Source organism: Drosophila tropicalis, unplaced genomic scaffold, assembly GCF_018151085.1.
Source record: "Drosophila tropicalis isolate 14030-0801.00 unplaced genomic scaffold, ASM1815108v1 contig_593, whole genome shotgun sequence".
Taxonomy (NCBI): Eukaryota; Metazoa; Arthropoda; class Insecta; order Diptera; family Drosophilidae; genus Drosophila; species Drosophila tropicalis.
Window position 1 is genome coordinate 656,099 of NW_027173070.1, and position 27,871 is coordinate 683,969.

The 27,871-nt window shown below is 39.9% G+C and overlaps 15 protein-coding genes across 15 annotated transcripts; 7 read left to right on the forward strand and 8 right to left on the reverse strand.

Annotated features, from left to right (window-relative positions):
• Nucleotides 1–27: 27 nt before the first annotated feature.
• Nucleotides 28–1,019, forward strand: LOC137577849 (uncharacterized). The gene is made up of 2 exons (XM_068291406.1): nucleotides 28–436; nucleotides 496–1,019. The coding sequence occupies exons 1-2, from the start codon at nucleotides 28–30 to the stop codon at nucleotides 1,017–1,019; spliced, it is 933 nt and encodes a 310-aa protein (XP_068147507.1).
• A 22-nt stretch (nucleotides 1,020–1,041) lies between these two features.
• On the reverse strand, nucleotides 1,042–1,732 carry ATPsynF (ATP synthase, subunit F). The gene is made up of 3 exons (XM_068290097.1): nucleotides 1,676–1,732; nucleotides 1,527–1,609; nucleotides 1,042–1,427 (listed from the first exon to the last, which is right to left on the reverse strand). Exons 2-3 carry the CDS (start codon nucleotides 1,603–1,605, stop codon nucleotides 1,183–1,185), a joined length of 324 nt encoding a protein of 107 aa, XP_068146198.1. The 5' UTR covers nucleotides 1,606–1,609; nucleotides 1,676–1,732; the 3' UTR covers nucleotides 1,042–1,182.
• A 63-nt stretch (nucleotides 1,733–1,795) lies between these two features.
• On the forward strand, nucleotides 1,796–3,842 carry LOC137575918 (uncharacterized). The gene is made up of 3 exons (XM_068288693.1): nucleotides 1,796–2,222; nucleotides 2,286–2,850; nucleotides 2,913–3,842. The coding sequence occupies exons 1-3, from the start codon at nucleotides 1,873–1,875 to the stop codon at nucleotides 3,411–3,413; spliced, it is 1,416 nt and encodes a 471-aa protein (XP_068144794.1). The 5' UTR covers nucleotides 1,796–1,872; the 3' UTR covers nucleotides 3,414–3,842.
• Nucleotides 3,843–4,571: 729 nt separating this feature from the next.
• Nucleotides 4,572–8,162, forward strand: tor (tyrosine protein kinase receptor torso). Its single transcript, XM_068288692.1, has 11 exons — nucleotides 4,572–5,087; nucleotides 5,146–5,383; nucleotides 5,444–5,526; nucleotides 5,610–5,778; nucleotides 5,840–6,487; nucleotides 6,539–6,710; nucleotides 6,768–7,158; nucleotides 7,219–7,313; nucleotides 7,379–7,501; nucleotides 7,572–7,709; nucleotides 7,770–8,162. Exons 1-11 carry the CDS (start codon nucleotides 4,671–4,673, stop codon nucleotides 7,963–7,965), a joined length of 2,670 nt encoding a protein of 889 aa, XP_068144793.1. The 5' UTR covers nucleotides 4,572–4,670; the 3' UTR covers nucleotides 7,966–8,162.
• A 382-nt stretch (nucleotides 8,163–8,544) lies between these two features.
• Nucleotides 8,545–9,307, reverse strand: LOC137577576 (uncharacterized). Its single transcript, XM_068291076.1, has 2 exons — nucleotides 9,202–9,307; nucleotides 8,545–9,141 (listed from the first exon to the last, which is right to left on the reverse strand). Exons 1-2 carry the CDS (start codon nucleotides 9,211–9,213, stop codon nucleotides 8,743–8,745), a joined length of 411 nt encoding a protein of 136 aa, XP_068147177.1. The 5' UTR covers nucleotides 9,214–9,307; the 3' UTR covers nucleotides 8,545–8,742.
• Nucleotides 9,308–11,436: 2,129 nt separating this feature from the next.
• On the reverse strand, nucleotides 11,437–12,077 carry mRpL52 (mitochondrial ribosomal protein L52). The gene is made up of 3 exons (XM_068288886.1): nucleotides 11,945–12,077; nucleotides 11,729–11,883; nucleotides 11,437–11,667 (listed from the first exon to the last, which is right to left on the reverse strand). The coding sequence occupies exons 1-3, from the start codon at nucleotides 11,988–11,990 to the stop codon at nucleotides 11,482–11,484; spliced, it is 387 nt and encodes a 128-aa protein (XP_068144987.1). The 5' UTR covers nucleotides 11,991–12,077; the 3' UTR covers nucleotides 11,437–11,481.
• A 36-nt stretch (nucleotides 12,078–12,113) lies between these two features.
• On the forward strand, nucleotides 12,114–12,992 carry LOC137576037 (GEL complex subunit OPTI). Its single transcript, XM_068288885.1, has 3 exons — nucleotides 12,114–12,305; nucleotides 12,388–12,491; nucleotides 12,556–12,992. The coding sequence occupies exons 1-3, from the start codon at nucleotides 12,198–12,200 to the stop codon at nucleotides 12,761–12,763; spliced, it is 420 nt and encodes a 139-aa protein (XP_068144986.1). The 5' UTR covers nucleotides 12,114–12,197; the 3' UTR covers nucleotides 12,764–12,992.
• Nucleotides 12,988–14,022, reverse strand: U2A (small nuclear ribonucleoprotein polypeptide A'-like U2A). Its single transcript, XM_068288884.1, has one exon. It carries the CDS (start codon nucleotides 13,837–13,839, stop codon nucleotides 13,045–13,047), a length of 795 nt encoding a protein of 264 aa, XP_068144985.1. The 5' UTR covers nucleotides 13,840–14,022; the 3' UTR covers nucleotides 12,988–13,044.
• Nucleotides 14,023–14,082: 60 nt separating this feature from the next.
• mEFTu2 (mitochondrial translation elongation factor Tu 2) lies at nucleotides 14,083–15,514 on the reverse strand. The gene is made up of 2 exons (XM_068290375.1): nucleotides 15,129–15,514; nucleotides 14,083–15,073 (listed from the first exon to the last, which is right to left on the reverse strand). The coding sequence occupies exons 1-2, from the start codon at nucleotides 15,489–15,491 to the stop codon at nucleotides 14,105–14,107; spliced, it is 1,332 nt and encodes a 443-aa protein (XP_068146476.1). The 5' UTR covers nucleotides 15,492–15,514; the 3' UTR covers nucleotides 14,083–14,104.
• Nucleotides 15,515–15,592: 78 nt separating this feature from the next.
• az2 lies at nucleotides 15,593–17,817 on the reverse strand. Its single transcript, XM_068290373.1, has 3 exons — nucleotides 17,311–17,817; nucleotides 16,861–17,247; nucleotides 15,593–16,801 (listed from the first exon to the last, which is right to left on the reverse strand). The coding sequence occupies exons 1-3, from the start codon at nucleotides 17,713–17,715 to the stop codon at nucleotides 15,800–15,802; spliced, it is 1,794 nt and encodes a 597-aa protein (XP_068146474.1). The 5' UTR covers nucleotides 17,716–17,817; the 3' UTR covers nucleotides 15,593–15,799.
• Nucleotides 17,818–17,894: 77 nt separating this feature from the next.
• Nucleotides 17,895–21,163, forward strand: Qsox1 (Quiescin sulfhydryl oxidase 1). The gene is made up of 2 exons (XM_068290372.1): nucleotides 17,895–19,516; nucleotides 20,413–21,163. Exons 1-2 carry the CDS (start codon nucleotides 18,074–18,076, stop codon nucleotides 20,905–20,907), a joined length of 1,938 nt encoding a protein of 645 aa, XP_068146473.1. The 5' UTR covers nucleotides 17,895–18,073; the 3' UTR covers nucleotides 20,908–21,163.
• Nucleotides 21,164–21,425: 262 nt separating this feature from the next.
• On the reverse strand, nucleotides 21,426–22,551 carry fsd (fates-shifted). Its single transcript, XM_068290376.1, has 2 exons — nucleotides 22,396–22,551; nucleotides 21,426–22,340 (listed from the first exon to the last, which is right to left on the reverse strand). Exons 1-2 carry the CDS (start codon nucleotides 22,508–22,510, stop codon nucleotides 21,442–21,444), a joined length of 1,014 nt encoding a protein of 337 aa, XP_068146477.1. The 5' UTR covers nucleotides 22,511–22,551; the 3' UTR covers nucleotides 21,426–21,441.
• On the forward strand, nucleotides 22,426–23,709 carry LOC137577019 (probable palmitoyltransferase ZDHHC24). The gene is made up of 3 exons (XM_068290377.1): nucleotides 22,426–22,889; nucleotides 22,959–23,033; nucleotides 23,089–23,709. The coding sequence occupies exons 1-3, from the start codon at nucleotides 22,643–22,645 to the stop codon at nucleotides 23,604–23,606; spliced, it is 840 nt and encodes a 279-aa protein (XP_068146478.1). The 5' UTR covers nucleotides 22,426–22,642; the 3' UTR covers nucleotides 23,607–23,709.
• On the reverse strand, nucleotides 23,624–25,898 carry LOC137577012 (small ribosomal subunit protein mS39). Its single transcript, XM_068290371.1, has 2 exons — nucleotides 25,411–25,898; nucleotides 23,624–25,352 (listed from the first exon to the last, which is right to left on the reverse strand). Exons 1-2 carry the CDS (start codon nucleotides 25,762–25,764, stop codon nucleotides 23,694–23,696), a joined length of 2,013 nt encoding a protein of 670 aa, XP_068146472.1. The 5' UTR covers nucleotides 25,765–25,898; the 3' UTR covers nucleotides 23,624–23,693.
• LOC137577015 (uncharacterized) lies at nucleotides 25,513–27,770 on the forward strand. The gene has a single exon (XM_068290374.1). It carries the CDS (start codon nucleotides 25,968–25,970, stop codon nucleotides 27,711–27,713), a length of 1,746 nt encoding a protein of 581 aa, XP_068146475.1. The 5' UTR covers nucleotides 25,513–25,967; the 3' UTR covers nucleotides 27,714–27,770.
• The last annotated feature ends 101 nt before the right edge of the window (nucleotides 27,771–27,871 follow it).

Below are 27,871 nucleotides of genomic sequence, written 5' to 3' on the forward strand. Positions count from 1 at the left end.
AGTTGTGAAAGAGAATCTATATTGATAATGTCGTGGATTAAGTTTATTATCCTAATTTGGACTTGCATTTGTCTCTCAAGCACATCGTTGCTGTGTCCCAAAACTCCGCCTTTGAAATTTTACCTGGTACGCAAATGCCAACGTGCATCTGCGGATGATGCTTTGGCCTTGGAGAATACTCCAACGTTGAATGAATGCATCAATTTGGCCCTTCAGTTGCGTGGCATGGCCTTAAATTACGCTCCAATTGACAAGCTAAGAAAAGTTTTCAACATTAGCCAACTGCAGAAGGATGCACGTAGTCATTTGACGGTTTGGCAGCAACCAGGCGATTTTTTTAATTGCCATATACTTCAGTGTCCACAGAACTTAAGCTTTTCCCAGATGATCAATGACAGTCGTTTTGACTATTTTAGCCTATACGGCAGGCCGCCAGGTAATGGGTGGAAAATGGAACTCTTAGAAGTTTAAAAGGTTAATGCTAATCTATTCCAGCTCTCGACAGATACACATGTGTACCCCAAGTGGGTCTTTTTAGTGTATACCCTGCACCAAGCAGTTATCTCAACGCCTCGCGAGTGTGTAGCGATTCTAGCGAATTCAGTGGAAGCTTAGCCCACATAGTCTCTACAGCACGGACAATGGCCTTGTCACACTTAATGGTCAATTTTAATCAACCTTCCTCCACCGTGAAGGACATATTTCTAGCATATGTAGGACTTAAGTATAACAATTCTGTTTCCGTAAATTCCTACGACTTTCGCACTGCTCAGAACGAGAGCTTGCTTTGCTTCCTTCATAGAGCCTGGGATATTGGCCATCCCAGCTTTGGAGTAAATGACAGCTCCAGCTGTGTGGCCTTGACTCCCCAGGGGGTTTGGCAAACTTTAAACTGCGATCGACCGTTGCCTTTTATATGTGAAATCCATATGCCAAGCGGTCGAGCACCGAGCCTTGAAGTCGATATCGGACCAAATTCCGCAACCCAGTGCAATCGTTACGAGGTGGAAGCTAATTAATAGTAATTTTTAGTGATGGTGATGATGGTGCAACACTGTATTATTCGCAGCTCTTTTATTCACTTAAGCCCTTTTGAAGAAAACTAAAGCCAAAAAAATCTAAATGTAATCATACAGAGTTTTATCATCACCAAACCTTACTCCAAAGAATGAAGCGCAAGGTTTAGTGGTACTTGTAGTTCCTGTGGTGCTTCAACTTGGTGTAGTTAATCAAGTAAAAGAACGTCATGCTGGCCACCGTCAACTGGAAGAAGGGTGCAATTCCAGCACGTTTGGGGAACACATACTTGTGCTGCCAACGCCACCATGCGCGGCTCACTGCACCGGCAATTGCATTTGGAGTCTTGTTGCGACGGCCGAACCAAGCGCCCAACTCACCCAGTTTCACCTGTCCAAAGGGGACATCAGCTGCAATTGAAATTATTATATAAAATTGAAGACACCAAGATGGATGAGAACCTCGCGATTACGTAATAAACTGCGCGCAGTATATTCAGATTAACCCACCTTTGCCGTAATAACGGGCTGGATCGTAAGGTCCATGAACCTTTGGGTTGTATTCAGCTGGATAGTCTCCGAAAGCCATCTTGCTGTGTTCAACGAAAAAATTATATAGATTTTCCGGAATGAAAAATCTCGGCTGCCTTGCTACTCACCCGACGCAATTGGTTATCTAACACTGGAGAATACTGGGCAACATGCGTCCTAGTGCACACTGGAATACCAGTATTTACGAAAAATGTTTTTTAACACCAAGTGCAGTGTTGTAAAGCGAATTATGGCAAAACATTTGTACGGTCGTATACAGACAAGACAAGAGCTTGTAGAAACTTAAGGGAATTGGGAATTTAGAATGAAATTGGAGGAGCTGTTGGCAAAGGGATCGTCATCTTCGCCCCAGCATGAAGATGAGGACGATGATGAGAAAGGCGGTACTAGCGAGTTGGAGGCGAAATCAAGCAAACCAACAAATACTATCGATGAAGGGGATGGAGAGGGGGTGGAAAACGACAATGGTGAAGATTATGAAGAGAAGGGTAAAAAAAAAGGCACACGAAAGAAACGTTCCCTCAATTGGGAGGAAGCTGAGCGAGGACTTCTTTTAGAGGTCATTAAAACAAAAGTAGCCTTTGTGGAGAATAGGAGTGTTGATGCAAAAAGCATAAAAGCTAAGCGGCTTGCATGGAGTCAAATCACAAAGCAGTATGTATGGCCAGCAGTTTGTTTTGTCTCAGCTTACCTATACCCCTTTTGTTTATTTTACAGATTTAATTCAATGAACTTTCGACATCGATTACTAGAACAGATTCAGGTTCAATGGCGAAGCATGAAGAACACAGCTAAACGAGAATACCAGCAGAAGCATCCGAAAGGCGATGCACTGGAGGGCATGCGCATTATAGAATTCATGGAGGAGCTACATAAGGATCCGGTTAACTCGCGCAGCCAAACTCGTGGCGCTCCCAATGGTGGAGTTGGAGGCGGCGGACTGAAAAAGGAAATTCTTGATATCGACGAAGACGAAGACATGCCACTGGCCGCACATTTGCCCAATGCCACAAATGCCAGCGAGGACACATTGCAAACATCGACAATTGCCATACCCTCACCACCGCCGTCCACTGCTGGAGGGGATGGCGATTCTCAGCCAGAATGTGTCAAGCCGCCAGGCCCACCCACCCCCAATCGACGTAAACGAGCCAAACTTGCAAATAAACTGGCTTCGGCAAATGATATTGCGACTGTTGTAATAGAGAGTGAAAAAGATAAACCAGTTGCAGTTTTTTCAACTTCTGATACTCCAATGCGAAGCAAACGTCGACAGAGAAACGTAAGATTCGAGAAGGTTTCAAATAATTCAATTATGAATAAAGAGTTTTTTATTTATTTTAGCACTCCCAAGCGCAGTCTGTAATGTCGGATGACATGAATGAAGCCACCTCGAATATGGCGACGACAATGTCGTCGGCCCAAACAGACACAATAAGCATTGCCAATATGGAACAAAAGTATAAGCAGGAACTTTTTAAACTATTAAAACAGGCGCGATTGGCCGAAATTGATTATGCACGCCGAGAACATGAACAAAAACTGCGTTTTGAACAAATGGAGCAGGATCTCAAGCTGCATCACATGCGCGAAGAACATGATCTAAGGTTGAGGCAACAACGCCGGGAGCATGAGGCCCGTCTCAGAGTATACAGCATACCCGGCTTTGGCAGACTGAATGGTAACGGAAACCCAGAAGATACTCTACCGCCTACCACAACATTCTCTGGAAGATGTAATGCTAAAACAAATCAGTCGGACTATAATATTTTACACACGCCACCGCCACAACCATCGACCAGTGGAGAAGATGAAACGCTAGGGCTAAATGCCGGTTACAATTAACGAGGACATTAAAACAATAGAAATAACTTAAAATTTAGCTTGAAATACGTTTAGAGAAATGTACCCAAAATCTCAATCACAGACTCACTCGTCATACTCAGACTCAAGTTGCCACAAAAGGACTGCAAGACAGCCACGAAAAATGCATTTTCAAGATAATTGTATTAGTATTATATATTTCTGTATCTGTATTATCTATTAAGAATTGTGTATGAATTTTTTTAAAACGCGGTTGTGTTGTCACAAAAAAATACTCAGACAAACTCTGAAACTAAGTTCCCACTCATTCAGTCAGTATTCGTATTCTCAATTATCAACTGTTTATTATTTTTTTTAATCGAATTAATATTACATATTATTATTGTATTTTTTTTTACATACCTTTTTGTATTTTTTTCACAAAGTAAAATTTAAAAGGAACTAGACAAATTGTATTTTGTTTTTAAATTATTAAATTTTTTTCAACTACTTTAAGAATTCGAATATGGCTACAAATTGATTTGAAACTCAATCTTTACAGCAATCGATTGAACCGAAACTATTTGGAAAATATACATGTACTAATATAAAAACTGTATGCATAGAATTTAGATCAAAACTTATGTATGTTAATTGTTTAAAACAAGTGTTGGGGTAATTTTGTGCAGTCCTGTGTTCATTTTTCCATTGTAAATTAAGATTTAAGGATTGCCAAAATAAGCTAGAAGTGATAGGCCACTACTCCTTTATACATACACTTACGATCCTACGGATTGTTAAAAGAACACTAATTTTGTCTTAAACAATTTAAGTTACATCAAAACATATTTGCTTTGAACAAAATATTTAACTATGGCTAGACAAAAATGATTCCAAAAAACGAATATACCCTGAAGACAGAAGTAACCAATTTTTGCATTACAAATGAAAACAAAAATCAAAGCAAAATAAGAAATCGAAGCAATTCTGCATTAATTCTGGCCTTCTTGTCGTTCCCGTTCCGTTACTTCTCCTTCTCTCATTTTCTTCTTTTCGTTTGCCATTTGTAATACTCTTTTTTTGATAAGGGTCTGCGTATTATAATGGTTTGCGTGGAGTTCCTTTACATAAATCAAACTTTCCAAGGGTATACAAAAGTCGGAAACGTTGAGGTTTACTCTATGGAGAGACCTTTTGGGTTTTCTTCAGTTCAGCTCAATAATCAAAGAGTGGAGGTTGCTTTCGGTGGCGCCAACAAGAAAATTTGGAGAGTTGAATAAATTCAAAAAAGAAAATAAGATGATAATTCTTTATGCCAAATACGCATTTATATTTTGGCTACTCATCGGAAGTAATCATGGAGATCTGCTTCTGTTGAACCAAATCACCGAAGATAAGACAGTGATCAATGATGCCGCCTGTACACAGAAATGTCTCCAGGCGAATCCATCCACCAGAGTTACATTTCGAAATTGTTTTAGGAACTGTAGTTCTAGAGACCAGAGTAGCCAATTAACCCGAAACATTATTCCCCACAAAATTCAGGAAAATTATCATCTTCAGTTGGTTTGTCGCACAGACGCGGAGCTAACATTTCGTGTGGACTGGGTTCAGCATGGACATGTGACAATCGCCGCCAGTCAATCTGCATTGTATGTCATTCGCTTAAATGCTGTGAAAAAGGGTGAAAAAGTTATGGAATCCTTGTTGTACATGGTGAGTTCGAAAAACTCTTTTATAGCTTAATTCTTACTAACATTTTGTTTCCATTTAGTCGGATGAAGAGTGGTTCACCATTCCTTCACTGGCACCTGGCACTGCTCACAATATTACCGTTCTCGCCGTACACAGCGATGGAGCCTACTCCCTGATAGCCACTGAACTGACCTTTAATACACTTAAACGTGGCTATACTCCGAGGAAAATGGGTGAAATTAACTTGCTGACTTTTAATAAGAAGGACCAAGATCCACGGCACTTGGTGGCCGATATAGAGTGGCAACCCACTGCAGGTAAGTAATATATTTCCAAAAACAAATAATAACCTAAAACAATTCTAAATGCCTCCATAGACGACAATTGTTATTTTGATTTGATTCATTATTCAACGGACAGCATTAGCATGGAGCAGCCTTCGCCAGTGCATTTCCGTAATGTAAGTATCCCCAACCAGTGCTCTCACTTTTCGTAGACAGACACTGACAGCCTAAACACATAATTACCACTATCTTTTTACAGCCCCGAGAGCTGTATAGACATAGCATTGATATGATTGAATTTGGCGAGCAAATCATGGTCGGCCTACGATCGGTGAACATAAAGAATCAATTGGAGAGTCCTGTTGAATGGTTAGCCATAAAAGCGCCTACTTGCTTAGATTGGTATCAATTTAACTACACTCTGTGTGGTAAGAAAAATAATCTCAATCTTAAATTCTTTTATTATTTTTGTGGTTTTCTGATCTACAGCTCCCGCTGAACCATCCAATTTGACTGTAGTTCAAGAGCACTATGTACAGGATAATCTGGCGCTGAAAATAAGCTGGGATGAGCCCAATCACTTCCCGGACAACTACACCTTGCACGTTGTGGACTTGCATCCGGATAGCGAGGAGGCCCAATACCATGTAAACGGGACTGCCAGTTTCTTTTACATTCCAAAGATTAGGGTCAAAGGCTCTAATTTTGAGGTGCGTTTGGTTGCCTATACCATGGGAGGCATGAGCAGAACCGTAATTTTTCTAAACAAGGGAGCCCGAGAGCCATGGATAAGCCATGGAAATCTCATTAAGTTGATTCTTTTGATAATTGTGCCCATTGGCTGTGTCGTCATGTTATGCCTTCTTACACTCTGCACCCGAAGTCGTATTCGCAAGGACTGTCGTCCTGGACTCGAATTGTCCGTCAAAGAGACAAAGGCTCAATTATCCCTTATAGATAATAGCAGCATGTTAGCAAATATCTCGGTTAATGATTGCAGTCTTGATCTAAGTATGGATGAACTAGAAGTGGAACCGCATGCCGTTCTGCTTCAGGATATTCTGGGTGAGGGCGCCTTTGGTCTGGTGCGTCGAGGTGTCTTCAAGAAGCGTCAAGTAGCCGTAAAGCTACTTAAAGGTAAACTAAAGCTTCAAAAGATGAGCGTAATGATATATCAATCTATAACAGATCAGCCAAACGAGGAAGACGTGCAGGCCTTTAAATGTGAAATCCAAATGCTTAAAGCCGTGGGCAGGCATCCCAATATTGTGGGCATTGTCGGTTACTCCACCAGATGCAGGGATCGTATGATGTTGCTTATAGAATATTGCAGCCTGGGCAGCTTGCAAAATTTTTTGCGGTGAGTGAACTTAGAGTTTAAATGATAAACAAAACAATTTGTACGATCTCTTCTCAGAAAGGAGTGGAAATTTCGACAGGAGCAAAGCGCGCACAATGCTAAAAACGAACGTACACAAAAATTAGAGCAGGACATTGATTCACGTATTGAAGACATGAACCGATCACTACCATCCACAGTGTTAGAGGAACTTGAAGTGGAGCAGGCTAGTATACGACAAGAGATCTTTATTCTGGCGGCAGACAACAAAACATACGGTCTAAATGATATTGAAAATATTGATGGCCATCATGCACCTGTGAATCAAGCAAGCTCTAAAAACAAGCTCGTCTTTCAAAATCAGGAATATTTCAATACCTTTTGCAAAGAATCAATGTTGAAGCCCCACCGAGACCCTCTAAAATATGTTGATTTGCTGGACATTGCCCAACAGGTGGCTGTGGGTATGGTAAGTGAGGCGAGTCAATTTCAAAAGGCAATTTTTGATAAGCATTAATTCTTGATTAAGGAATTTTTGGCTCAGAACAAAGTCGTTCATCGGGACTTGGCGGCACGTAATGTTTTAATATCCATGGATCGTAGCATCAAAATTGCAGACTTTGGGTGAGCTACGTTTCTTAATTGTTCGTTTTGCTTCACTATAATTGTACTGATTTTTCGATTTTCAGCTTAAGCCGGGATGTTTATCATGAGAATGTCTATCGCAAGTCTGGTGGAAGTGGCAAATTGCCCATCAAATGGCTAGCACTTGAGTCATTAACCCATCAAGTGTACACAAGCCAGAGCGACGTGTAAGCTTCACATTTTTAGCACGTATTAATCCTAATCGATTTATCATTACATGTTCTTTTCCTCTTTAAGCTGGTCATTTGGCATTTTACTTTATGAAATCTTGACTCTGGGAGGCATGCCCTATCCTTCAGTAGCGCCTAGTGATTTGCTGCAATTATTAAGACAGGGTCAACGGATGAAGCGACCAGAAGGTTGCTCCGACGATATGTAATTTGGTAACATATTTTGAAGGATTGGAATGCGTCTAAGTTTTACTTTTGATTTCAGGTTTGCCCTAATGCAGAGCTGCTGGTGTTCCATACCCGGAAATAGACCCACTTTTACAAGCCTAAAAGATCAACTCGGGTTAATGATGAAGGCCACCAATGAGATGCCAAAACGATTACAACAACAGCAGCCTCTAAATTCCATTAAATCCAAGTTAAATGACAACGATAGCCACTATTTGCAAGCATTGCATTAACAAAACATTTTATTCCAACTAGACTTAATGATAGATTTGTAGCACATAGTGCCAAAAAGGTCACTTTAAACTGTTTTTAATTCAAGACAATGCCAAAAACGGTAATAAAATTCGGTGCAGACAAAAGAGAGAGTCCACCCAACCCATACATATATGGGGAAAACTCTGTAGCAAGGAGCGTTCCAGAGAAAATCAAACCAACTAAAAATTATATCATACTTATAATGGAATCTCCCTTCTTTGAGGTCACTCCAACTGTTTAGGGCTTCACGAAACCCAGAATCGTATGTATCAGAGAAATGGCTTAGAACTTTGTTTTATATTGTAACTCCTTTCGGTTGGCTATATTTAGGGAAACAATTTATTTAAACGCCCACCTGCCGCTAAGTGCCCAATTAACATAGTATTGCTAAAAAATTTGGATATAATGATCGAAATCACTTTACAGCAATAGACAAGCGCTAGAGTCATATCACCAAAATAAACACTCTAGTCACTTCCTGTAAATATTTTGATCGAATTCCACTTCAGCTGTAAATTACAAAACTGTTTTAATTCCAAATTCACGACTCGAAATTGAAAGTGGTTTATTGATTAGGTTGTGTGTATGTATATATATTTAGTTTTTTATATAATATTATTATAAAATATTAAGGTACTTTTTGGTGTAGCCACCAAAACTAATACTAGGCAATAACAAACATCATCAGTCTGTACTCTCAGGCCCGCAAGTCGAGCCCAGGTCTAATTAGGTCAGATCAAGACAGGATCAAGGGTTTAACCAAAGAAGTTGGGCACAAACAACTTCTTGCGCTTGGTGCGGGTCTGTTTGTAGCGCACAATTGGAGTAAATCTCACATTATTTGGCAATCCAGATGTAGAATCATCGGAATATGTCGGGTCATGACGACGTTGATTTGTGCTTGTACTGCCATAAACTGGAGCAATGTAGCCATCATCGACATAATAGTATCCAGTATTAAGTTTCTTTAGGCGATCCTCTGTCAATGGCTTGCCGTAGGTCAGTGAGTATGAATTGTCCCCGTTACCATAGCGATCCGTGTCATAGGTCTCATAACTACTATCCAAATCATAGGCATAGGTGGGCTTTGCCAAGCTCTGTGATATTTTGCAAATAATAATGGTAAGCAGAAAGCAGATCCAAGTATAGAGATTCTGTTAAATGGAGGCGTAAAATTAGCGGAAATTTATAGTAATAATTATTGACCATCTTACCGTCAAATTCATTTTGAAGTTCTGGTAGTTGTTAGTATTGTAGGTATGTATATCCTTTTTGTTGGGCTTTTATTTGCAGGTTTGTTGCTTCGACGAAAGTCTCTCTAGTTCTGTGTTCATCAGTTGCAAAGAACCTTTTATTTATACACAAAAATGCCCGCTGATTCGCACCCAAATGTGAAAATGAAATGTTTTGTGTTTCGTTATTTTTTGGGGCCGAACCAGACGCCAGTTATGACGCAAGTCTGAAGGAATCGCACGACGCTCTTTCATTCACGTTCAGACATCCAGTTCGGTCTCTTCTAGCTCCCGCTTAAAACTTTTGCGCGACATGCGCGAATACATGCTAATCTCCTGGTATATCACTATGTGATTCATTTTGGTTTGTGTCGCAAGGCTCTAATTAGCGAATTAGCAGGAGATGGTTCTAGTTTGATTTGGAAAAGTTTTCAAAAAATACGGAAAGATTCGGCGCCGCCGCGTCGAATTATCCCATTCCAACGAAATTCCCTTAGTGGAATTTTAGGTACCATAACACTCTCTCCCTCTCTCTCTCTCTCTCTTGCTCATCTTTCCCCTTTGGTTAATGGGAGCTTATGAGTAATAAATTTTATATGGTCGAAATGAAACAAGTGGTAATTTTTGTGGTCAGTGACTGGACACGACAATTTAGCCTGTTTACACTCCCTCCCCGCCTTCATCCATTTCTTTTCAACGTGATGAAATATCGAACTGTTTTTTAGCATATATCAACATAAAGTCGCAAATAGATTTAAGTCTAAAAATAATACCCAAATGGTTTTAAAAATAATATTCAAACCGCAAAGAATCATGTCCGAAGCCCGACCACATGGGATACATTATATTTGATCGTAAATATTTCACTGCTTTGGCTAAAGGAAAGAGCCAGGCGGTGACAAGACGAGTTCCAAATGCAAAACATCGCACAAAAAAAAAAAAAAATTTTTTTTTGCAGAATTTTTGCTGCCCAAAAAAAAGGGGGGCTTGTTTGATCCATTGTGGTTTGTAAAGTAACAGATAAAAAAACAGAAAAATACAAAAACAAATTAATTAACTATTAATAGTATTTTTGATTGTATTTATTATGTATAAACTCTGTACTTAATTATTTTTCGGCTTTTCTGGCAAATAAACCTTGCTAATTTATTAAATACCCATATTGTATATGCAATTAATTACAACCTGAAAAACAACAATTACGTCCTGTAGTTGTTTTTCGCGTCGTGAGCATAGAAAAAACAACGCAAATATTTTGCAAAAAGGTGTGAAGTTGGGGTAAGCAAAAAATAATGATCAACAAACAAAAAAAACAACATGAATTTGATTATTAAACGCGCCAAATACAACCCACAATGCGTATACGCCTGTATGGTCAGTTAACATCAGACAAGTTGTGCTCGTCTTCTGTGTGTTGTCTGTGAACCGATCTTTTGTTATCTGTTGGGTAAATTTCCCTTGACTTTTGACTGCTCTGTTAGACCAAATCGATGTGTGAAAGTCAATAACAATAAATAATATTGGTGCGATTTTTTCGTACAAAGAAATTATGGAAAATTTTTTTTAGATTCTGCCACCTATTTATTGGTGAAGTTCAATAAAACAAGAACCAAAAACGCATTTCCCTTGTTTTCTATACTTAGGTCGGGTTGGCAAGCGAAAAATAAACTAAATACCGTTCCTCTAATTGGCAAATCAAATATTTGGCATGAAACAGGGCCCAAAAAACAAGAGTTTGCAAAGCTGCTTAAATATTTGTTAATTTTATAGGCCTGGCTAAATATCAGATGTACGCTCTAAATATTTCATTGATGTGCAGCCGGAAGATGTCCAATCACGTAGACACAGTTCTAGGTCGTGTAACAAGCTCGGTTAGTTACAACACTATTTGTTCATTAATGATTTCCTTGTTGGTAAAACTAATTTGTTTATTTGTTTGCACCTTGTAAATGTGCAATAAGGCAAACCGATCCAACTGCTAACTAAATGGTCGGTTACTATCCAGGACAGGCAATTCCCCACGTGCGTCACTGGCAGTTTGGAGCATTTAATTACCATTAATTCACTCTTTTTTCCTCTTTGAATGTTGCGCCAGCTGCGGTATTTGTTATTAGTTGCAATTAAATGCTCATTAGCAAATTGACTGTGGCTAATGAGGAACCCCCCTCATGTGACAACGGTCACTTTAAAACATTCACGATCCAACATTAGACAAGATTTTAGGTAACAGTTTGGGCTTTGGATTTTATTTTAAAACTTAGCTTAATTCTTCTTCAATAGCAGATGTCCTTTAGGCTGAAGTTTGCTACTCAGGATGCGTTGCTTATCGTCAGCAGCCTTAGCCTTGAGACTTTCATGTCGTTTTTTGGCAAACTCTAGTTCTCCATTCAGTTCCACAATTTTGGCAGCAATTTCTTGCTGTCTTAATAAGCGTTTCTTTTGATTTGACTGAAAAAAGCATTTATAAGCAATCAATAGGAGGAAATCCCAAATAGAAAGATATACTAACGCCCAAAGGTGTTGGCCGGCCATCCAAGAAAGAGTAGTCGGGCAAATTGGTTAAAGGACCAAATGCATTTGGATTCTGCGGTAAGGACTTGTCCTCTCGCCATTTTTGATCAATCAGCCGGGCAGAAGTGAAAGCGACATTGCGCTGTGCCTGTACTGTTTAACAAGTTTAATTAGTATATTGAAACATGATTAAATATATCGCACCAACACTTACCAGTCAATGTTCTGATATTATTAAGGCAATTTGTTAATTTTAACATTATTTTATTTTAACCCCAGAAAACGAGAAACAAAAATAACGTAACCATTAAACAGCTGATCAATGGAGCTGCCAACTTGTTGTTCTGCTGCACCCATGCGGGCGTTTGGTGTTGTGAAACTTCATGTGTTTTTATGGTTAAGCAGCACTGACAAATAAATTAATGCAAATAAAATAAATAATTTTGTAGCTTTGAAAAATTCTTAAAATGGCCACCAGAACTAACACAATTGAACGCAACGGTACTGTGAAGTCATCATCGACACTGCGAGAGATTTGCGCTCGTGCTATTACAAAATCCGAATGGCCAGATAAGGTGAGAAACTGAAAATACAGATATCGACCCCGATCCCGGCCAGAACCAAAGTTCAATATACTCTTTCGTTAACATCTTCTAGGATGAATTCCTGGACGTCATTTACTGGTCACGCCAGGTGTTTGGCATAATATTGGGAATAATATGGGGAATTTTTCCACTCAAGGGCTTCCTAGGCCTCGTGCTGTAAGTTGCCTAAAAATAGCAATTCTTCTCTATTCCTTCAACCTGTCTTGCGTCTTATCCATAGCTTTGCTGCCATTAGCTGCGGTGTTGTGTACCTGTATGCCATCAACTTTCAGAATGTGGATGAGGACGCCTATGGAGGAGCCTGGGAGTTAATTAAAGAAGGTTTTATGACCTCATTTGCCGGCTTCTTGGTGACGTGGATCATATTCTATACGGGATTGCATTACGAATCTATAATAGCCAGCAAAACTGTTTCGGCTTCTAGTTAAAGAAACAACCATTATTGGTAATAACAGCATCAAATTCCCGCAAATCTTTGTTTGCCAAAGCCAAATCAAGTTTCCAGTTTTTGTCTATTGAACCATCAAAGTATGTTGTTAAACTTTTAATTTAGCTAATTAACGTAATTTGTGTGTGTGCATTTGAAATTGCGATTTTTCTGTGAAAAATTGATTACAGAATAAGAAGAACAAAAAATATATACACCAAGTCATTGCATCGTTTTTCAGTGTTAATTTTATTATTATAAAAAAGATTTCTATACAACAGCCTAGTATTCCATGGCAGCAGCTCCATTGTGACCATTGCCATTCTGGTCTTGGTCCTGCTGTTCGTGGTGGAACTTCTCCGGCAGCTGACCGCTCTGCAGGATTTGCGACAATCGTTCCACCTCCGCTAAAGAACTGGCTCGTTTGATGGCCTCCCGAATGCGCTGCAAGTCTTCTGGATTAGCAGTTACTGTAGCTCCCTTTCCACCACCTTTGCCATTGTTTGCTTCGGCCGCCAATGCAGCAGCCGCCGCCGTTAGTTTTGATCTTTTGGCCACCTCCTTCAACATGTCTTTGCCCTGTTTGGTGCGGAAGAACTCTTCGGCATCTTGTCGATCTTTTTGCTTGATTTTTCGAAAGTCCAACAGCCTCAATTGTGGAAATTTGTGGGCCATAAATTCACGGTAGTTGGGTTTGGTTGACACCGGATTGATCAGCAGGCATATGGTGTCCAGCTTTTTGAATCCTGTTAACGGCTCCAAGTCACTAAGCTCTTGCAAATTGTTGCCTGTTAATATGATGGAGGTCAGGTTCGGAGCAACCTCTCCTAGACCTTCGTGGATGCGCAAGATGCGGTTGTTGTTCAACAGCAAACACTTGAGACGCGGCAAATGGGGCAGGTTGTCCAATTTACGCAGATCATTGTCTGATAAATCGATTGTATCAAACTGGTCTAGTGTAGCACCCAAGTTCTCAATTTGTGGAATTTTATAGCCGCGCAAATCCAACTCACGCTCGCGGCAAGGATTAATGTACTGCATGGACTGGTTAATCAGCTCCGGCGTCAGCTTCACCATCTCGGCAACTGTGAAGTCTGGTCTTGAGTGGGCAGGAAAACCAACGGATGTCCGTTATTAGGTTAACTAATGATTATTTGAACACGGCAGGATTGAAGGACTAGATGTACAAACAAATATAAATAATTATGCGATAGAAACGAAAACACTGTACTCGCAGAAATTGTAAATTTGACCCAGTGTTGGTTAGCACTAAATTATTCAGTGCTGCAAATCACCAAACAAAAAATAAAGAATCGACAGTTGGTTTTCAAAATATTTATTACTAGCAAACAACTGGCGCTTTAGACAACTTGTTCTTGGGCAAATCAAGCGATGGCAGTCGCTGGGTTATCATACCGGTAGCCACTGTTGCTCCATTCTCCCGAATTGTAAAGGCCTGTCCTGGTGTCATCACCATTTTCCTCAGCAATGTCACACGCACTTGGCCATGCTCCCCGGGCATAAGCATTGCCTCGCTAGGCATAATATCAATTCGTGCTGGAACATTCCAAGTCATACTGAACAACTGTTGTATATATTTGGAAAGCATTGGTTTGACACGCCCTCCTTCAGAGCGGGATAGCAGATACATGGAGCCTTCAAAGTGATTCGATATATCTTCCGAACCTGTGGCACACAGCAGCATGCCCCGTTCCACAGCCGATATCTTGATGCCACGCAAAAGGGCTCCCACATTCTCGCCAGCCAATGCTTGTGGCACACTCTTCCGGAAAATTTGAATATCGCTGACGCTTGTTTTTAGGTTTTGATTAAAGCCCAGCAGATCGGCATCGGAATTACGCACAATAGTACCACGTTTTATGGTCCCGACAACCACTGTACCCCGTCCAGGCACTGTAAATGCATTGTCAATGGGCAAAATAAAGGGTGCAACAATGTCTCTCTGGGGTGTAGGTATATATGAGTCACATTGTTTGAGTAGTTCTTCAATAGCTTTGACTCCGAAGGGAGACTCATTGTCCTCGCGTAATGCCAACAATGCAGAACCGCATATTACAGGACTATTGACTCCATCAAATCCAAAGTCGCTAAGCATTTCACGCATCTCTATTTCTACGAGCTCTAAGACCTCTTGATCCACCAGATCGGCCTTGTTAATAAAAACAATGATACGCTGGATGCCCACCTGTTTGGCAAGCAACAGATGTTCCCGAGTCTGAGGCATTTGTCCATCTGTGGCGGCTACAACTAAAATTGCGCCATCCATTTGAGATGCTCCTGATATCATATTCTGACGAACAGAAAATTTCAGCACATTGTTTAGTTTTCAGATGGCACCAGCTTACCTTAATATAATCCGCATGTCCAGGACAATCGGTATGGGCATAAGTTCTTTCATTTGTCGCATAACCAATATGACAGGCATTGATCGTAATGCCACGAGCCTTTTCTTCGGGTGCCCGATCAATTTGCTCGTAAGACAGAAATTCCGCAAGTCCCTTTTTTGACTGGATTTTCGTAATCGCTGCCGTCAATGTTGTTTTTCCGTGATCGACATGGCCAATGGTGCCCACATTGCAATGCGCTCGATCTCTCACCGATGGTGAAGGACTGCAAACAGTGGACAGGAGACGGACCCAGCTGTTGCAATACTTTTGCCGCAGCGGGACATTAGCGTAACCCCACAATTTGGAAAGAAGACCACTCATTTAAATACGTAACGAGGGAGAATCGAAAACCAAAACAATACCAGCTGCTTCCTCTTAAATTAATTCAGTGTTGAAAAGCATTCAAAATGAAAGGAGGGAGATTTGAAATTTTTAAACAAAAATCTATAATATTTTCTTATTTTGACAATAAATAATGCAAGTACATGTATACATGTCTATATTTTCATATAAGTTTATCTAGTTGACTGTCATGATTAGAATTCATGTCATGCACGCATGAAAAAATATCAGTAGCTTGGAATCTATTATTATCGATGTCCACTACACGCAAGCTACTATTAGAGGATCTATTTATTCTGATCTTGCTGCGGGACAGTTTCCGTTTTTTCAGCCTTTACTTTCAATGTACTCTTAATAATTTTATGCGTGCGCTTCATGTGAACGTGAAGCGATACCCGATCGGCAAAGCGTGTTGGACACAAACTACATTCAAGTGTCTTTTCTCTGTGGATATGGCGATGCTTTACTAAAGCGTTTGCACTACAAAAAGCCTTCTGGCAGATCTCACAGACTTTATCTCGAATATTTAAGTGCGCCTTCACATGATCGGACAGATCCCGTTTGGTTAGAAAATCTTTTGGACACATTTGGCATTTGAATGCTCTTATTTTGGTATGTACAGCTGTGACATGATTGCTCATTTGGATTTTCTGCTTAAAGGATTTACCACAGAACTCACACACGAAAGGTTTTTCCACATGCTGCTCGTCGTGTGTACGCTGATGGAGATTTAATTGATTGGCAAATGCAAAACTTCGCTGGCACTGAGAGCATGAGAAGCTTTTGCCCATATGTACGCGTTGATTGTGCTGTCGTAAATGACAACGTCGCTCGAAATTCATCCTACACTGCGGGCACCAGAACCAACCTCCTTTTCCCAACTTATGAACACGATACTGATGAGCTTGCAGGGAGTGATCATTGCTGAAGTACTGTTGGCACTCAGAGCACGGTAACTGAAGACGAAATGTTTTGGTGGTCAAGAAACTGCTACATTTGTCTATGTAATCTTTTTCAGCATCGACCAATCCAACACTTTGGAGCTCGGTGAGACCCTTGATGCGGCGGGAGTACCACTGTCGCAGTGTCTGAATGCTTTCGTATACATCGTAGTGGGTTAAGTCGCTTAAGTTAAATTCAGCTGTAAGGATCTGTGCCATCTTCGTATAGGCCATTTTGCGATGCTCTAGAAAAGCAAAATTTTTCTGTGTTGGATCGTATAGCTCAGCAAAACGGGAGTACAATTCAATGAAGCGTGTGGTCAAGGAATTAGTTTCCGTAAAAATAAGCTGTGCAATAGATAAAACATTATTAAAAAAACTAAAATAATGAACAAACATATATTCACCTTAATCTTATCATCTCTGCTTTCCTCATCACTGGAATGGATAGGCACTTCTTCGCCTTGACCCTTGCCTGCTTCATTCTTTTTGGCTAAAAATCTATATTTTTCATGATAATACAGGGGAACCTTGCTAAGTTTTTGTGTCTTTTTTTGCCTGGTGATGGATGCATATTGACTATGTAAAGTTAATATAGACTTCTTAAGCTTATATGGCGTTAATTGGACATTAACTGAGATCTTGAGTTGCTCAATAATAGCAGCGTAAGCGTTTGAGCGTTTCTCTTTGTTCGCATAACAAGGATCATTGGGATCCCAAAGACATGGATGACCTTGATAAAGTTCAATAAATTGTGTGATGCGTGGATTACGGCGATAAAAAGTGGGATTAAACTGAAAGTTGTCAAAAAACCGAAACTTTTAATAGGAGACAAAAGAAAAGTGCTTTTTATTTACCTTGACTGTGGGAGGCAAATTTGATGTCGCTGTCTGGCCGGATCTATTACTTTCCCTTGTCGTTATTACTCCACAATCCTCTACATCTTCATATTGGATGTCATCGTCATCACTTTCGCCGGATGTAGAGTCACTATCCGAATTGGGCAAATCTACCAAGTCAACTTCAGCCAAACAGTCTACTTCGGCACTTGCCTCTAACCTCTGAATTTCCACCATTTTCTCACCCTGGACCATGTCTATGTCATCCACAACATTTCTATCCGAGTGAACGCTTTTTAAATGGCAAATAAAATCCTCCCACTGCTCGATTTTCATTTCTACCTTCAAGTTCACGCATTGCGAGCAGCTTAGAAAAATCTCCTGATAATTGCTTCTTTCCAGTATGATTCCACATACCACCATACTAATAATTATAGTAATATTCCTACGTTTTGGTCTTGCTTTTGTTTAAAGAATAAATCCAATGTATTATTCTTTTGTTTTTGTTGTTGATGTAAACAACCGTAAAACCGATAACGATATGTTTACATATTGCAAGGCCACACTGCAACATTAATATTTTGCATTCAGTTAGAGATGAACCTTACGTGCGAGTGTAAGTATCACGACTATGAATGATTAAACTAAGTGCGTAACTAATCGCTAAATGGCAATGAAACCATAAAACATTCCAAATGCTGAAGTAAAAAACCAATCGTCAGTCACATTCGCGTATCTCACAAAACAACACTGCACAACTTGGACACGGAAACACGAAAATATGTTATTGTCGCAACTGGCACTGGCAGTCTTAACAATAATTGAGCTGCGAACGGTTTCCGCTGGCGTCCCACTGCAACGATATGAGGCATTGTTAAAGCAACAATCTGCCCCCGTGGACGAGTCCTTGGGTTTATACGACAATAATGATCAGGTGGTTAAGATGACAGTGTCCAATTTTAATGAAACAGTGCTGGAGCAATCTCGCGGATCTCTTGTAGAGTTTTATAATACGTATTGTGGCCATTGCCGTCGCTTTGCTCCCACTTACAAGGAGGTGGCACAGGAATTGCATGCGTGGCGCGACGTTGTCATTGTAGCTGCCATAGATTGTGCAGCCGAGGAGAATAATGGCATTTGCCGGGCCTATGAAGTAATGGGCTATCCTACTCTACGATATATGGGTCCCGGTTTTCAGCCAGCTGCCAAGCGTTACGGTCAGGACTTGAGTTCATTAAACGTAAACGAAATACGCAGCTTGCTGGCTCTTCTTGTGGCTGCCGAGAATCCGAAGAACATAACTAACACATATTGGCCAAACTTTAATTATGTTTCGGAGAATGACTCCAAGGTCTCTCTTTTTGAAGGCTCCCACAGTCAGAAGGAATATGTGGCATTAATTTATGAACCAGAAAACTCCACATTGGCCATTGAAACGGCTCTATATCTCACCCAGTGGCCCTCGGTGCAAGTTAGACGCATCTCTGATGCTTCGGTGGCTAACAAATTTCAACTGGACAGCTCAAATAGAAGGCAATTGGCTTTAATGAATCGTCAGGGTAAGGTGCAGATCCTTACAACCACAGATGATACAAGTGTAGGCTTCAAAAATGCCATTGAGATGGCTCTTACCAAGGAACATTTCACTCCGCGGCCTGAAAAGTCTGTTGAGCCCATTAAACCGGCCGTTGCTCCTTCCTCTCCTCAGAATGAAGAGATAAAATTAATGCTGGATGAAGTGAAACGTAACAAGCATTTTGTTTACCAAGCCGACCTGGAGCAAGCGATTCGGACCATTCTGCACAATGAAGTTCCCAAGATCAATGATATTGGAAATGATCGTCTTTTAGCGCTTCAGCGTTTCCTCACAGTTCTAAATCGTTATAATCCTTTGGGTTTTAATGGGCGGCAATTAATTGGCCAATTAAAGGATTATGTTGTGCAATTTAATCAGCAACAATTGACGGGTAAACAATTCGAAATGGAAGTCCAGCGACTTGAAACCCTGTATGGTCCCATATATTCGGCCACTCATTTTGTGGGATGTACCGGGTCAAGTCCCAAACTACGTGGTTTTAGTTGCTCTTTGTGGACGCTCTTCCATTTCATGACTGTTCAGGCTTCCCAAAATGATGACACATCCGATCCCTTGGAGGTTCTGCAGGCAATGCATGGTTATATTAAAAACTTTTTCGGGTGCACGGATTGTGCCGATCATTTTCAGGTGAGTCAGCATTCACTATTAGTTGGGAGCTACGTGTAATTTGTTTGTTTATTGCTGATTAAGTTCAAGCTTTCACTATGAGATCAGACAATTGGGAGAGCAAACAGTAGCAAAATTCAATTAACCATACAAAACATAAAAAACAAAATTTTTTTTTGCTGATCGGGGCTTTTTCCCCCTTACCAACTCGAAGCCGAGTGGAATAATCTGTTCTTATACAATTTTGTTTTTGATTACTGTACGGAGCTCTGCTACTGGACACTTACGTCAACTATATAATTATTGACTCAATAAAAAAAATAAAAACATTTCCAATTGTTTGAAGTTTTTGACTTCATTTGCTTACAAAAGTCAGCTTAATTCACGTGCACATTTCTTTATATAAGCCTATCAGTTTGTCGCATTTAATGACGTTTCACTGTACTAAAATATAAGTATAGGTACATACATGCCTCTAGAGAGTTAAGTGACTGATTTAGGTGTCAATGTTGTGGGGATAAAAAAATTTTTGTGAATGAAAACAGTCTTAAAAACAAAAGTGTAATGTCTAAACATTTGTTTTTGAAGACAGAGAGATTCAAAATAGGTAATAAAATTCGTCTTTGGGTTTTCAATCCCCTTGCAAATCCGCCACTGATTTAATGATAGTAATTCTCGGTCAATGTGGGAAAAATAAATGTACATATGTATTTATCACGCTGAAATTTCAGGTTTCACATTTATTAAAGTTTGCAGGGTTATCTGTTTATTTGCCAATGTTGAACTTTTGTTCTGTATTTAGCAGCTGTTCCAATAGAAGCTGAAAACAATATTAAATAACTTCCACTTGTGATATTTGATTGTTTATATACACACATATGCCATTTAGCTTAACGAGAAATACATACTACTTTCAGGCAATGGCGTCACGTCGTAAAATCTGGAGTGTACCGAATAAAGATGAGGCTATACTCTGGTTATGGGCTGCCCACAATGAAGTTAATCAACGTTTGGCTGGTGATGCTACCGAAGATCCGCAATTTCCCAAAATACAATATCCCAGCACGTCCAGCTGTGCCCAGTGCTATCGCAATGGAGCCGATCAACCGGTGGTCGAGCATTTAGCAATAAATTGGAACAAAGACGCTGTCTTGGGCTTCCTTAAAAACATTTACAATCCGGAATTTGTAAGCCGTTTTGGCGTGCAAAAGGAACTACTTCTACCCGCCACGGCCGAGCAATTACGTGAGAAAAGGCAGATTGCAAATGTCTTCTCCGATATGGATATGAGAATGGGAATGCTGTTGTATGCCTTTTGCATTGTAATGATGGTTTTGGCCTTTAAACTATTTGCCTTTAAAGGTGGTTATCGTAAGAAACCGTATGGACATGATGTGCTAGGCAAGGTATAAGCTGTATTCCATTTTCCTGATCTCACGCTTTCCTTTTACAAAAGATTTAATTTTATAAGCACAAAGAGACAACGGACATCCACCATAACAACTTTTTTACCATCCCTCCCGCTAATATATTTAATATCGAAAAGTGTACATAAATATCAAATTAATATTAATAATCAACAAAACTTCCTTTTATACAAATGCTATATCTTTGTTTATATAGGGAAACAAAATATTTGACGAATAGAACTACGTTTTTTTAACGAAATCAATTTTTTTCTTTATATTGCTGAAAAACTAATTAATGGGCCAACAAATTTTTGTACATAATGTGTAAAGTGAGACATTTTCCGTTTGTTTGATTGTTCAAATAAAATCGAGTGCTCTAAAATTGTTTTACAAGCTTCTATATGCATGTTAAACACTTGTAGTTTTTCTTCACCCCAACCGAGGCACTTTAGATAAGATAGCTATCAAGATGTTAATGGCGTAGATAAGGTCAGAACACACTTTCCAATAACTATCAAATGTTTGTTGTACATGTATTTATTTGATAAATCGCTGGAAATCAGGATGCCACCAAGGCAGAACTTTGTACTTTTCAATGCGGGGATATTTCACGGTAACAATATTACTTTTGCTAGTGTTTTCGGTAAAATCAAGCTCCAAATTTTTGGCCCGCATATCGGTGCAAAGTAATTCACGTGTGTTTACTAGTCGAAATCGTGACTCTTGTTGACCATAGCTTAATAATCCAGGAATTGGGACAAATTGACTGCAAACGACTATTAATAATACAACCCCCTCATGTGGATTAGATGAAGACCATGAAACGACAGGTACATTATTATCATTGGCCAAGTGCTCCCAATCATCGTTTACCACCTCATTTGCCAGTTCTTGCTGATGTAGCTCCTGTTGCTGATGCTCCTGTTGATTCCAAAATTTGTAGCACATGATCCATAGACATTGGTATTGCTTTTGCCAGCAAGATACGTAGATTCTCTGTTTTAACCAATCCAAACTGTAGCCCACCTCGAGTCGAATTTTTAATTTCTGATGACAGCGAAAAAGCGCCTGAATAACCAAAGAACGCAAAGCTTTCGTGTTACATTGACTGCTGGAACGAATTTCCTCTATTTGTAGGTGGCTTGGCAGCTTCAAATTCCAACCAGAAGAACCATGGCAATATCTGCGATATAAACTATACCAGAAGGACCGCGTGTTAACCAGTTGCGAGGTCTGTTTGCATATTAAAGCGAATCTTTGGACATCGTCGGGCTCAATGTGCATAGCTATTTGGAACCAAATATCATGTCGTATTGAAACGTTCATTTGAGGTAGGACATGTGTAGCTGAAGATGCGCTATGATATGCTCCATTATAATTCCTAGTAGGCTTAGTCTTGACCTGGACACAGACGTCGATTTGCCGGGTGAATACATCTGTCATTTAAATAGATGTGAGTTTTCATGTTGTATCTGTAAACCTTTTGCTTACCACATTTTCCTTTGCTGCGATGGATTTTATAGGGAACTTGCTTGTCATTGGTCTCGTTGGCACTATCATTATCCCAATCCAACTCATTACCATCCACTTTCACATTGTTTTCCATTTCGTTAGAGATGAGAGTTAACCGATGGAATTAGAATTTGCCAACACTGGAGTGTTTGCTGAAAATTTAAGGAGGGGGGATTTGGAAATACAAATTTTAAACCAAAACTTAAATAAAATTATATAGGATATAATGATTTTGCGCTCCTTGAAACGTGTGCGTCCCCGATGCTTGGCAGACTTAGCCTGTTTTCTGCTTGTTGCTGTCTTCGTTCCGGTTACCTTTATCTTTCAAGTCACCGTCGTCCTTCCAGAGCTAATGGAACTATTTGGTTTTGGACACTACTTGCTTTTTTTTATATTTTTTATTGGTTTGTTTATTCTGTTTAATTTAATTTCCAATATGATGGCCTGCATGTTGGTAGACACTTCAATAAACAGTGAGTAATATTAGTTTTGGAAACTTTTTATTCTTAGCTTGAACTTGGATTCTCTTCTCTTCGTAATAGTTGAATTACTGAAACCTCCTCTAGACCCGTTACAGCGCATCGGTTGGCACAAGTGTGACGATTGTCAGGCTGAAGGTGAGTTAAATATTTTTGTTTATTTAATTGTTTGTACTGTTTTAATTTACAATAGTGCCGCCTCGTTGTCGCCACTGTGATATCTGCCAAATCTGTGTCCTGAAGCGAGATCATCATTGCCGGTTCACCGGCTGTTGTATTGGCCACTACAACTATCGTTACTTTTTCTTTTTTCTACTATACCTGGCCATAGGCTCCATGATATCCAGCATAATGGGCAGCATGTTTATTTGTTTGCATTTAGATATATATTGGCATCTCAGCACTCTACTTACTGTCTTTGCTCCAGCAGTTAGTTTGGCTCTGAATGCCAGTTGGATGAGTTTTTATTTGCTCATCTGTGAGTTATCCCTGCTTGCGTTTTGCACGGCCAGTTTGTTGCTGGTCTATCATTCCAATATATTTCAGCGCGGCACGGTGGTGAAGGAACGAGGCACAAGTCGATGGAATTTGGGGCTTCATGGTAATTCACAAATGGTTCTGGGCAAACGAATGCACATAACCTGGTTATCACCTTTTATACGCAGCGATTTGCCACATAATGGCATTGATTGGGAGACCAAAGAGGATTAACGACAATGGGGAACATATCCATAAGTATTAACCGGGGGCATTTATTTATTGGTAAAAGTAAAATATACAAATTTATTAAAGAAGCGCTTATTTCAACAACAAAGAGTCCATGTCACCCACCAGGGATTTCAGTTTAGCTAAATGTATTTCATTGAGAGTAAATCCCTGATGAATAATCTGTGCTAATTTCGACGACTCCATGTTATTTTCTACGGCATATTGTAAAACCACCAAAGATTGTGTGGGCGCCTTATGGTGAACACAAGATCTAACGTATTCCTGCAAAGCTACATCACTGGGTGTCCCGGGTATACTGTGTTGATTTTTATCAATATAGTTGAATACTTCGTTGGCCTGTTCAAAGTTGTTGACATCGCCTCCTCGGACAATTAAGGTAAGAATATCGCCCAGCATTTGACCCGTAAATGAAACGGAATTTTTCCGCAAGTTTCGTTTACCTGCGGAGATTGCTTGTTCCTCAATTTTCTGATACATATCCAAAGCTACCTGGCAGCATTGAGCAGATAATTGTTCATTATCTGGCCTTTGATTGTCTACCATAATCCTTAAAACATAAAGTAATAGACTTTCACGATGTGTGTGATCAAAAATGACCATGTCAGACCAAATACGGGGTATTTGCTCAACAGAGCCATTAATCTCCAATGAGCGAAGAATTTCCTCCATAATACCCGGCTCGGGTATGTATATATTGGGGACTATCAGATCGTAAGTTACCATAAAGTCATCTACTGTTTCAGTTTGACACAACAAAGCCAAATAGTGACGGTAATAAACTGATTCCTTGAAGGAGTCACCAATCAAATCATAGTTTTTTCCCGTATGTAGTAAGTCGTTGACCTTTTTCGCCAGGACTTTGTCATGTAAATGATTCCTGCACACATCCATGGCAGTGGCAAAGAAATACGTATCCTTGGGATGTTGTATGAAGAATGCTTTGCCAGAAATTTCATTTAATATATCCACAATAATGTGGGAAACAGGTCCACGTTCGCGACAGAAAATAATTAGCAAATAATAGTAAGAACCCAAGCTGAGACTTACGTTTAACTCCTTGAATTCGGCTAGAACTTGAAGGCTTGCCTGTCTTGCTAATTTGAAGTTGCCAAAAGTACTGATACATTCGAGCAAGGCGTTTAAAGTTCCCAAGTTGGGTGTCAGTTGTTGTTTAGCCATTTGCTGTAATAGGTCCTGGGTTAACTGCCAACGCTGCTCTGCAGTATCCTTTAGCAGGCTGACTATTTGTATAACCGCATTAAAGGTATTGGTATCCAATATTATTTCCTTTTCGCCTGCTTCTTGCAGCAGAGCATAGGCTCTTTCACATTGCAAATACTTGGCCATACCGCGTATTAGGGTTGCATATGCTTGCGGAGTCTTTGGTTCTATTGAAGAATATAAATTTTCCGCCAAATCTCCATCTTTCCAGGTCTTACCTACACCACGCTCCCGTCTACGATTATTCTGTAGAAACCATCTCTCTTCTATATACTCCTCTGACAGTGGCTCTTGGTTATTGAAAAAACACACCATTTCCAGTAGACTCTGTTTCAATTCCTTACTAATTTGCACTCCCTGTTCTTCGAGTAGTTTGTAGACAAACACAGCATCAGAAAGTTCCCCTTGTTCAATAAGGTTTTTTAAGACGGCTTCGTCGACTTCAGACTCTTTGGAAAAAATTAAACGAGGAGCAAACTTTTCTATAGCTGGTTGAGCTTCTTGATGCTATAACATAGGAATAGTAAGATAAATAGAGTATGCGGAAACGGAAATAATTTCTTACCAGAAAAAGTTCTCGATGCTCTTCCTTAATCCACTTGGCTGCCTTACGGCCTGCCTCCTTTGACATCGCATATGTGCGTTTGGCCACATTGGACATGGGACTGAGGAAGGGATCGTCGCTGTATTTAAAATGCGGCGCTGTGGCATCTCGACCCACGGTACTAGCCAGAGACTGCAACAACTCCGTTGGCGAACGTTGGATGCGTTTGGGTATCACAATTGTCTCTGTCTGCTCAGTTCCAGTTTCAGACAATGCCGGCCTCGTTGCGGCTGTTGTGTAATCTCCGGTGGCCAGTTTCCAGCTTTGGCCCATGCTGTTCTTTTGCAGTAGCCGCAGTTGCCGTATTTGGTACATGGTTAGGTAACTTACTTCTTCGCTGACTATGGTTTTTAGTTATAAAATTTAAATTTTAATAACAGTTCAATGATTATGTTTATTCGCTTTAAAGAGGAAGAACAGCTGTTTTCCCCTGTATAGAGATGAGCAATCGAATAGCGATGGGCGATCATAGTTGAACTTGTCATCACTAAAATAGTGCTGTACAAAATTTAACAAAAATGGATTGCATTCTGGACAACGAGCTGCTGGCAAACATGAAGGAAAGCGACGATGATGTTGATGGAGATAGTATTATGGTCGAAGAGGATTCGGCGGATGAAAAAATGCAGTTAGCAAACGAATCTCAAATTTCTTCTCAAGACGAAGGCTCAGATCCGCTACAGGAGGCGGAGCCTACGTTGTGTACCAATTTTCAATACGCATTCCAGGACAGTGATATAAAAGCAAACCATGACGAAATAAATGAAACTCTCACAAATAGCGAGAATAAACAGAAAAGAGGTCGGGGACGTCCTGCAGGTCACATCTCTGCTCGTGGTCACACATGGAGCAAGGAGCGTGGAGAAGCTCTGGAAGAGTTTGATTTACCCACCCATGAAGCCAGCTGCAAAGGACCCGCACGTAGCATAAGTAATGCAGTGGAATCCTGGATGCTTCTATTTGACGATGACATTTTGCGTCTCCTTACGCGCCAAATAAATGATCATATACGGAAAAGAAAGAATCGAACCCCTAATCAACGTCTGGTAGACATTATAGAGACACGCTCTTGGCTAGGCTTAAGTTATCTTTGTGGAATCTTTCGAAATTCCGAATTTAATGGACCTTTAGATGAATTGTGGACTTTGGAGTTAGGTAATGCCATTTTCAGGGCAACTATGTCTCTATCCAGGTTTGAATTTCTCAATGAATGTCTCGCATGTATTAGTAATTTAAACGATCTCTGGCAGAAATTTATTATTAATTGTAGATCCTACTATGCGGCCAGCTCCTGGCTTACTGTAGATCAGGTCAATACAAATTTAGGCGTTTGTTGCGATGCCAAAACCTTGTATATGACAAATTGTCATCATTGTGAGAAAAACAAAAAAATAGATGATTTAATTTGCGATTTCAAAACCACAGGAAGAAATATAACTTTAGGTAACCACTATGTCAATATCCAGGTATGTGAACATCTTCTTGGGCATAATTTAAGCTCATTGTGCAAGCTAAGTTTGGACGCCAATCCTATAGATTGGCCTAAAAATTGGCAAGCAAAATCAAAGCAAATACTTTATAGTAAATCGGCTATATTAATTCCAAACGATAACCAGGAAGACGAAGCGTTGCTGGTCTTTGGCTTAAGCTCTCAAATCTCTTACCTTAAGACATATCAGAAAACGATCGAAGCTTGTTATCAATTCTATGATCTTTCCCAAAGGTACAGCACTTCAAGATCATCTCGTAGCGAATCGCCGAATCAAATTTCGGCTTCATTTTATCTCCTGCTTGACATGGCAGCAGTAAATTCTTGGATCTTGTTGCGTCTCTCGCCAAAAAATTGTACTCCTCAAATCGAACAAAGAGATTTCCATCGCCAACTGGGTTTGTTTCTCACCCAACAGCGTCTACAGCGACGCCTTCAACATTGTTCCTCTGCCAATAGCTCGCTAGTCATGCGATTGCAAATTTGTGAAATTCTAGGTCAATCCAGTCAGCGCTTATTTAGTTACGAGGAGCAACAGTTACTGCAACCAAAGCAGATTGTATTAAATAAAGAGAAAATGCAATTTTCCGAGGGTGTAACTCTTAGTTCTCGTTATGGTGAGAAGTTTCGCCGTTGCAAGCCCTGTTCCCGAAATAAACGTGGAACCAAATCCCGTTCACGTTGCCAGCAGTGTTTATCTCACCGTTGTAATAATCATTTAATTTCGAGATGTTTTGACTGTATGGGAGTGCCGGAGGACAAAATTCAAGTTTAATTCGGCCTTATTTAAGTTTAAAATAAAAATAATAAAACTATGTTGTATTAATATCTACTAATGTTTTTTAATTCAGCTTTCAAAAGGACACTCAACAAAATTCAATGTTAATATTTATATTAAAGTAACTTTGCCATCTTATTTTAAACTTTATCGGC

Excerpts from the sequence above, each read along its gene's own strand:
- LOC137577019 (XM_068290377.1), top strand. The coding sequence starts at position 22,643 with ATGATTTTGCGCTCCTTGAAACGTGTGCGTCCCCGATGCTTGGCAGAC. Across the intron at positions 22,890-22,958 it reads GGTAGACACTTCAATAAACA|TTGAATTACTGAAACCTCCT; the intron begins GTGAGTAATATT and ends TCTTCGTAATAG. Across the intron at positions 23,034-23,088 it reads TGACGATTGTCAGGCTGAAG|TGCCGCCTCGTTGTCGCCAC; the intron begins GTGAGTTAAATA and ends AATTTACAATAG.
- LOC137577012 (XM_068290371.1), bottom strand. The coding sequence starts at position 25,764 with ATGTACCAAATACGGCAACTGCGGCTACTGCAAAAGAACAGCATGGGC. Across the intron at positions 25,353-25,410 it reads AGCATCGAGAACTTTTTCTG|CATCAAGAAGCTCAACCAGC; the intron begins GTAAGAAATTAT and ends CCTATGTTATAG.
- az2 (XM_068290373.1), bottom strand. The coding sequence starts at position 17,715 with ATGGTGGTATGTGGAATCATACTGGAAAGAAGCAATTATCAGGAGATT. Across the intron at positions 17,248-17,310 it reads ATTTGCCTCCCACAGTCAAG|TTTAATCCCACTTTTTATCG; the intron begins GTAAATAAAAAG and ends GACAACTTTCAG. Across the intron at positions 16,802-16,860 it reads GCAGAGATGATAAGATTAAG|CTTATTTTTACGGAAACTAA; the intron begins GTGAATATATGT and ends TCTATTGCACAG.
- U2A (XM_068288884.1), bottom strand. The coding sequence starts at position 13,839 with ATGGTGAAGCTGACGCCGGAGCTGATTAACCAGTCCATGCAGTACATT.
- LOC137576037 (XM_068288885.1), top strand. The coding sequence starts at position 12,198 with ATGGCCACCAGAACTAACACAATTGAACGCAACGGTACTGTGAAGTCA. Across the intron at positions 12,306-12,387 it reads AATCCGAATGGCCAGATAAG|GATGAATTCCTGGACGTCAT; the intron begins GTGAGAAACTGA and ends AACATCTTCTAG. Across the intron at positions 12,492-12,555 it reads GGCTTCCTAGGCCTCGTGCT|CTTTGCTGCCATTAGCTGCG; the intron begins GTAAGTTGCCTA and ends TCTTATCCATAG.
- tor (XM_068288692.1), top strand. The coding sequence starts at position 4,671 with ATGATAATTCTTTATGCCAAATACGCATTTATATTTTGGCTACTCATC. Across the intron at positions 5,088-5,145 it reads TGGAATCCTTGTTGTACATG|TCGGATGAAGAGTGGTTCAC; the intron begins GTGAGTTCGAAA and ends GTTTCCATTTAG. Across the intron at positions 7,159-7,218 it reads AACAGGTGGCTGTGGGTATG|GAATTTTTGGCTCAGAACAA; the intron begins GTAAGTGAGGCG and ends TTCTTGATTAAG.
- LOC137577015 (XM_068290374.1), top strand. The coding sequence starts at position 25,968 with ATGGATTGCATTCTGGACAACGAGCTGCTGGCAAACATGAAGGAAAGC.
- Qsox1 (XM_068290372.1), top strand. The coding sequence starts at position 18,074 with ATGTTATTGTCGCAACTGGCACTGGCAGTCTTAACAATAATTGAGCTG. Across the intron at positions 19,517-20,412 it reads ATTGTGCCGATCATTTTCAG|GCAATGGCGTCACGTCGTAA; the intron begins GTGAGTCAGCAT and ends TACTACTTTCAG.
- mEFTu2 (XM_068290375.1), bottom strand. The coding sequence starts at position 15,491 with ATGAGTGGTCTTCTTTCCAAATTGTGGGGTTACGCTAATGTCCCGCTG. Across the intron at positions 15,074-15,128 it reads GACATGCGGATTATATTAAG|AATATGATATCAGGAGCATC; the intron begins GTAAGCTGGTGC and ends TCTGTTCGTCAG.
- ATPsynF (XM_068290097.1), bottom strand. The coding sequence starts at position 1,605 with ATGGCTTTCGGAGACTATCCAGCTGAATACAACCCAAAGGTTCATGGA. Across the intron at positions 1,428-1,526 it reads AGCCCGTTATTACGGCAAAG|CTGATGTCCCCTTTGGACAG; the intron begins GTGGGTTAATCT and ends TTTCAATTGCAG.
- LOC137575918 (XM_068288693.1), top strand. The coding sequence starts at position 1,873 with ATGAAATTGGAGGAGCTGTTGGCAAAGGGATCGTCATCTTCGCCCCAG. Across the intron at positions 2,223-2,285 it reads TGGAGTCAAATCACAAAGCA|ATTTAATTCAATGAACTTTC; the intron begins GTATGTATGGCC and ends TTTATTTTACAG. Across the intron at positions 2,851-2,912 it reads GCAAACGTCGACAGAGAAAC|CACTCCCAAGCGCAGTCTGT; the intron begins GTAAGATTCGAG and ends TATTTATTTTAG.
- fsd (XM_068290376.1), bottom strand. The coding sequence starts at position 22,510 with ATGGAAAACAATGTGAAAGTGGATGGTAATGAGTTGGATTGGGATAAT. Across the intron at positions 22,341-22,395 it reads TCGCAGCAAAGGAAAATGTG|ATGTATTCACCCGGCAAATC; the intron begins GTAAGCAAAAGG and ends TTTAAATGACAG.
- mRpL52 (XM_068288886.1), bottom strand. The coding sequence starts at position 11,990 with ATGTTAAAATTAACAAATTGCCTTAATAATATCAGAACATTGACTG. Across the intron at positions 11,884-11,944 it reads TAATATCAGAACATTGACTG|TACAGGCACAGCGCAATGTC; the intron begins GTAAGTGTTGGT and ends CTTGTTAAACAG. Across the intron at positions 11,668-11,728 it reads GCCGGCCAACACCTTTGGGC|TCAAATCAAAAGAAACGCTT; the intron begins GTTAGTATATCT and ends TGCTTTTTTCAG.
- LOC137577849 (XM_068291406.1), top strand. The coding sequence starts at position 28 with ATGTCGTGGATTAAGTTTATTATCCTAATTTGGACTTGCATTTGTCTC. Across the intron at positions 437-495 it reads CCTATACGGCAGGCCGCCAG|CTCTCGACAGATACACATGT; the intron begins GTAATGGGTGGA and ends AATCTATTCCAG.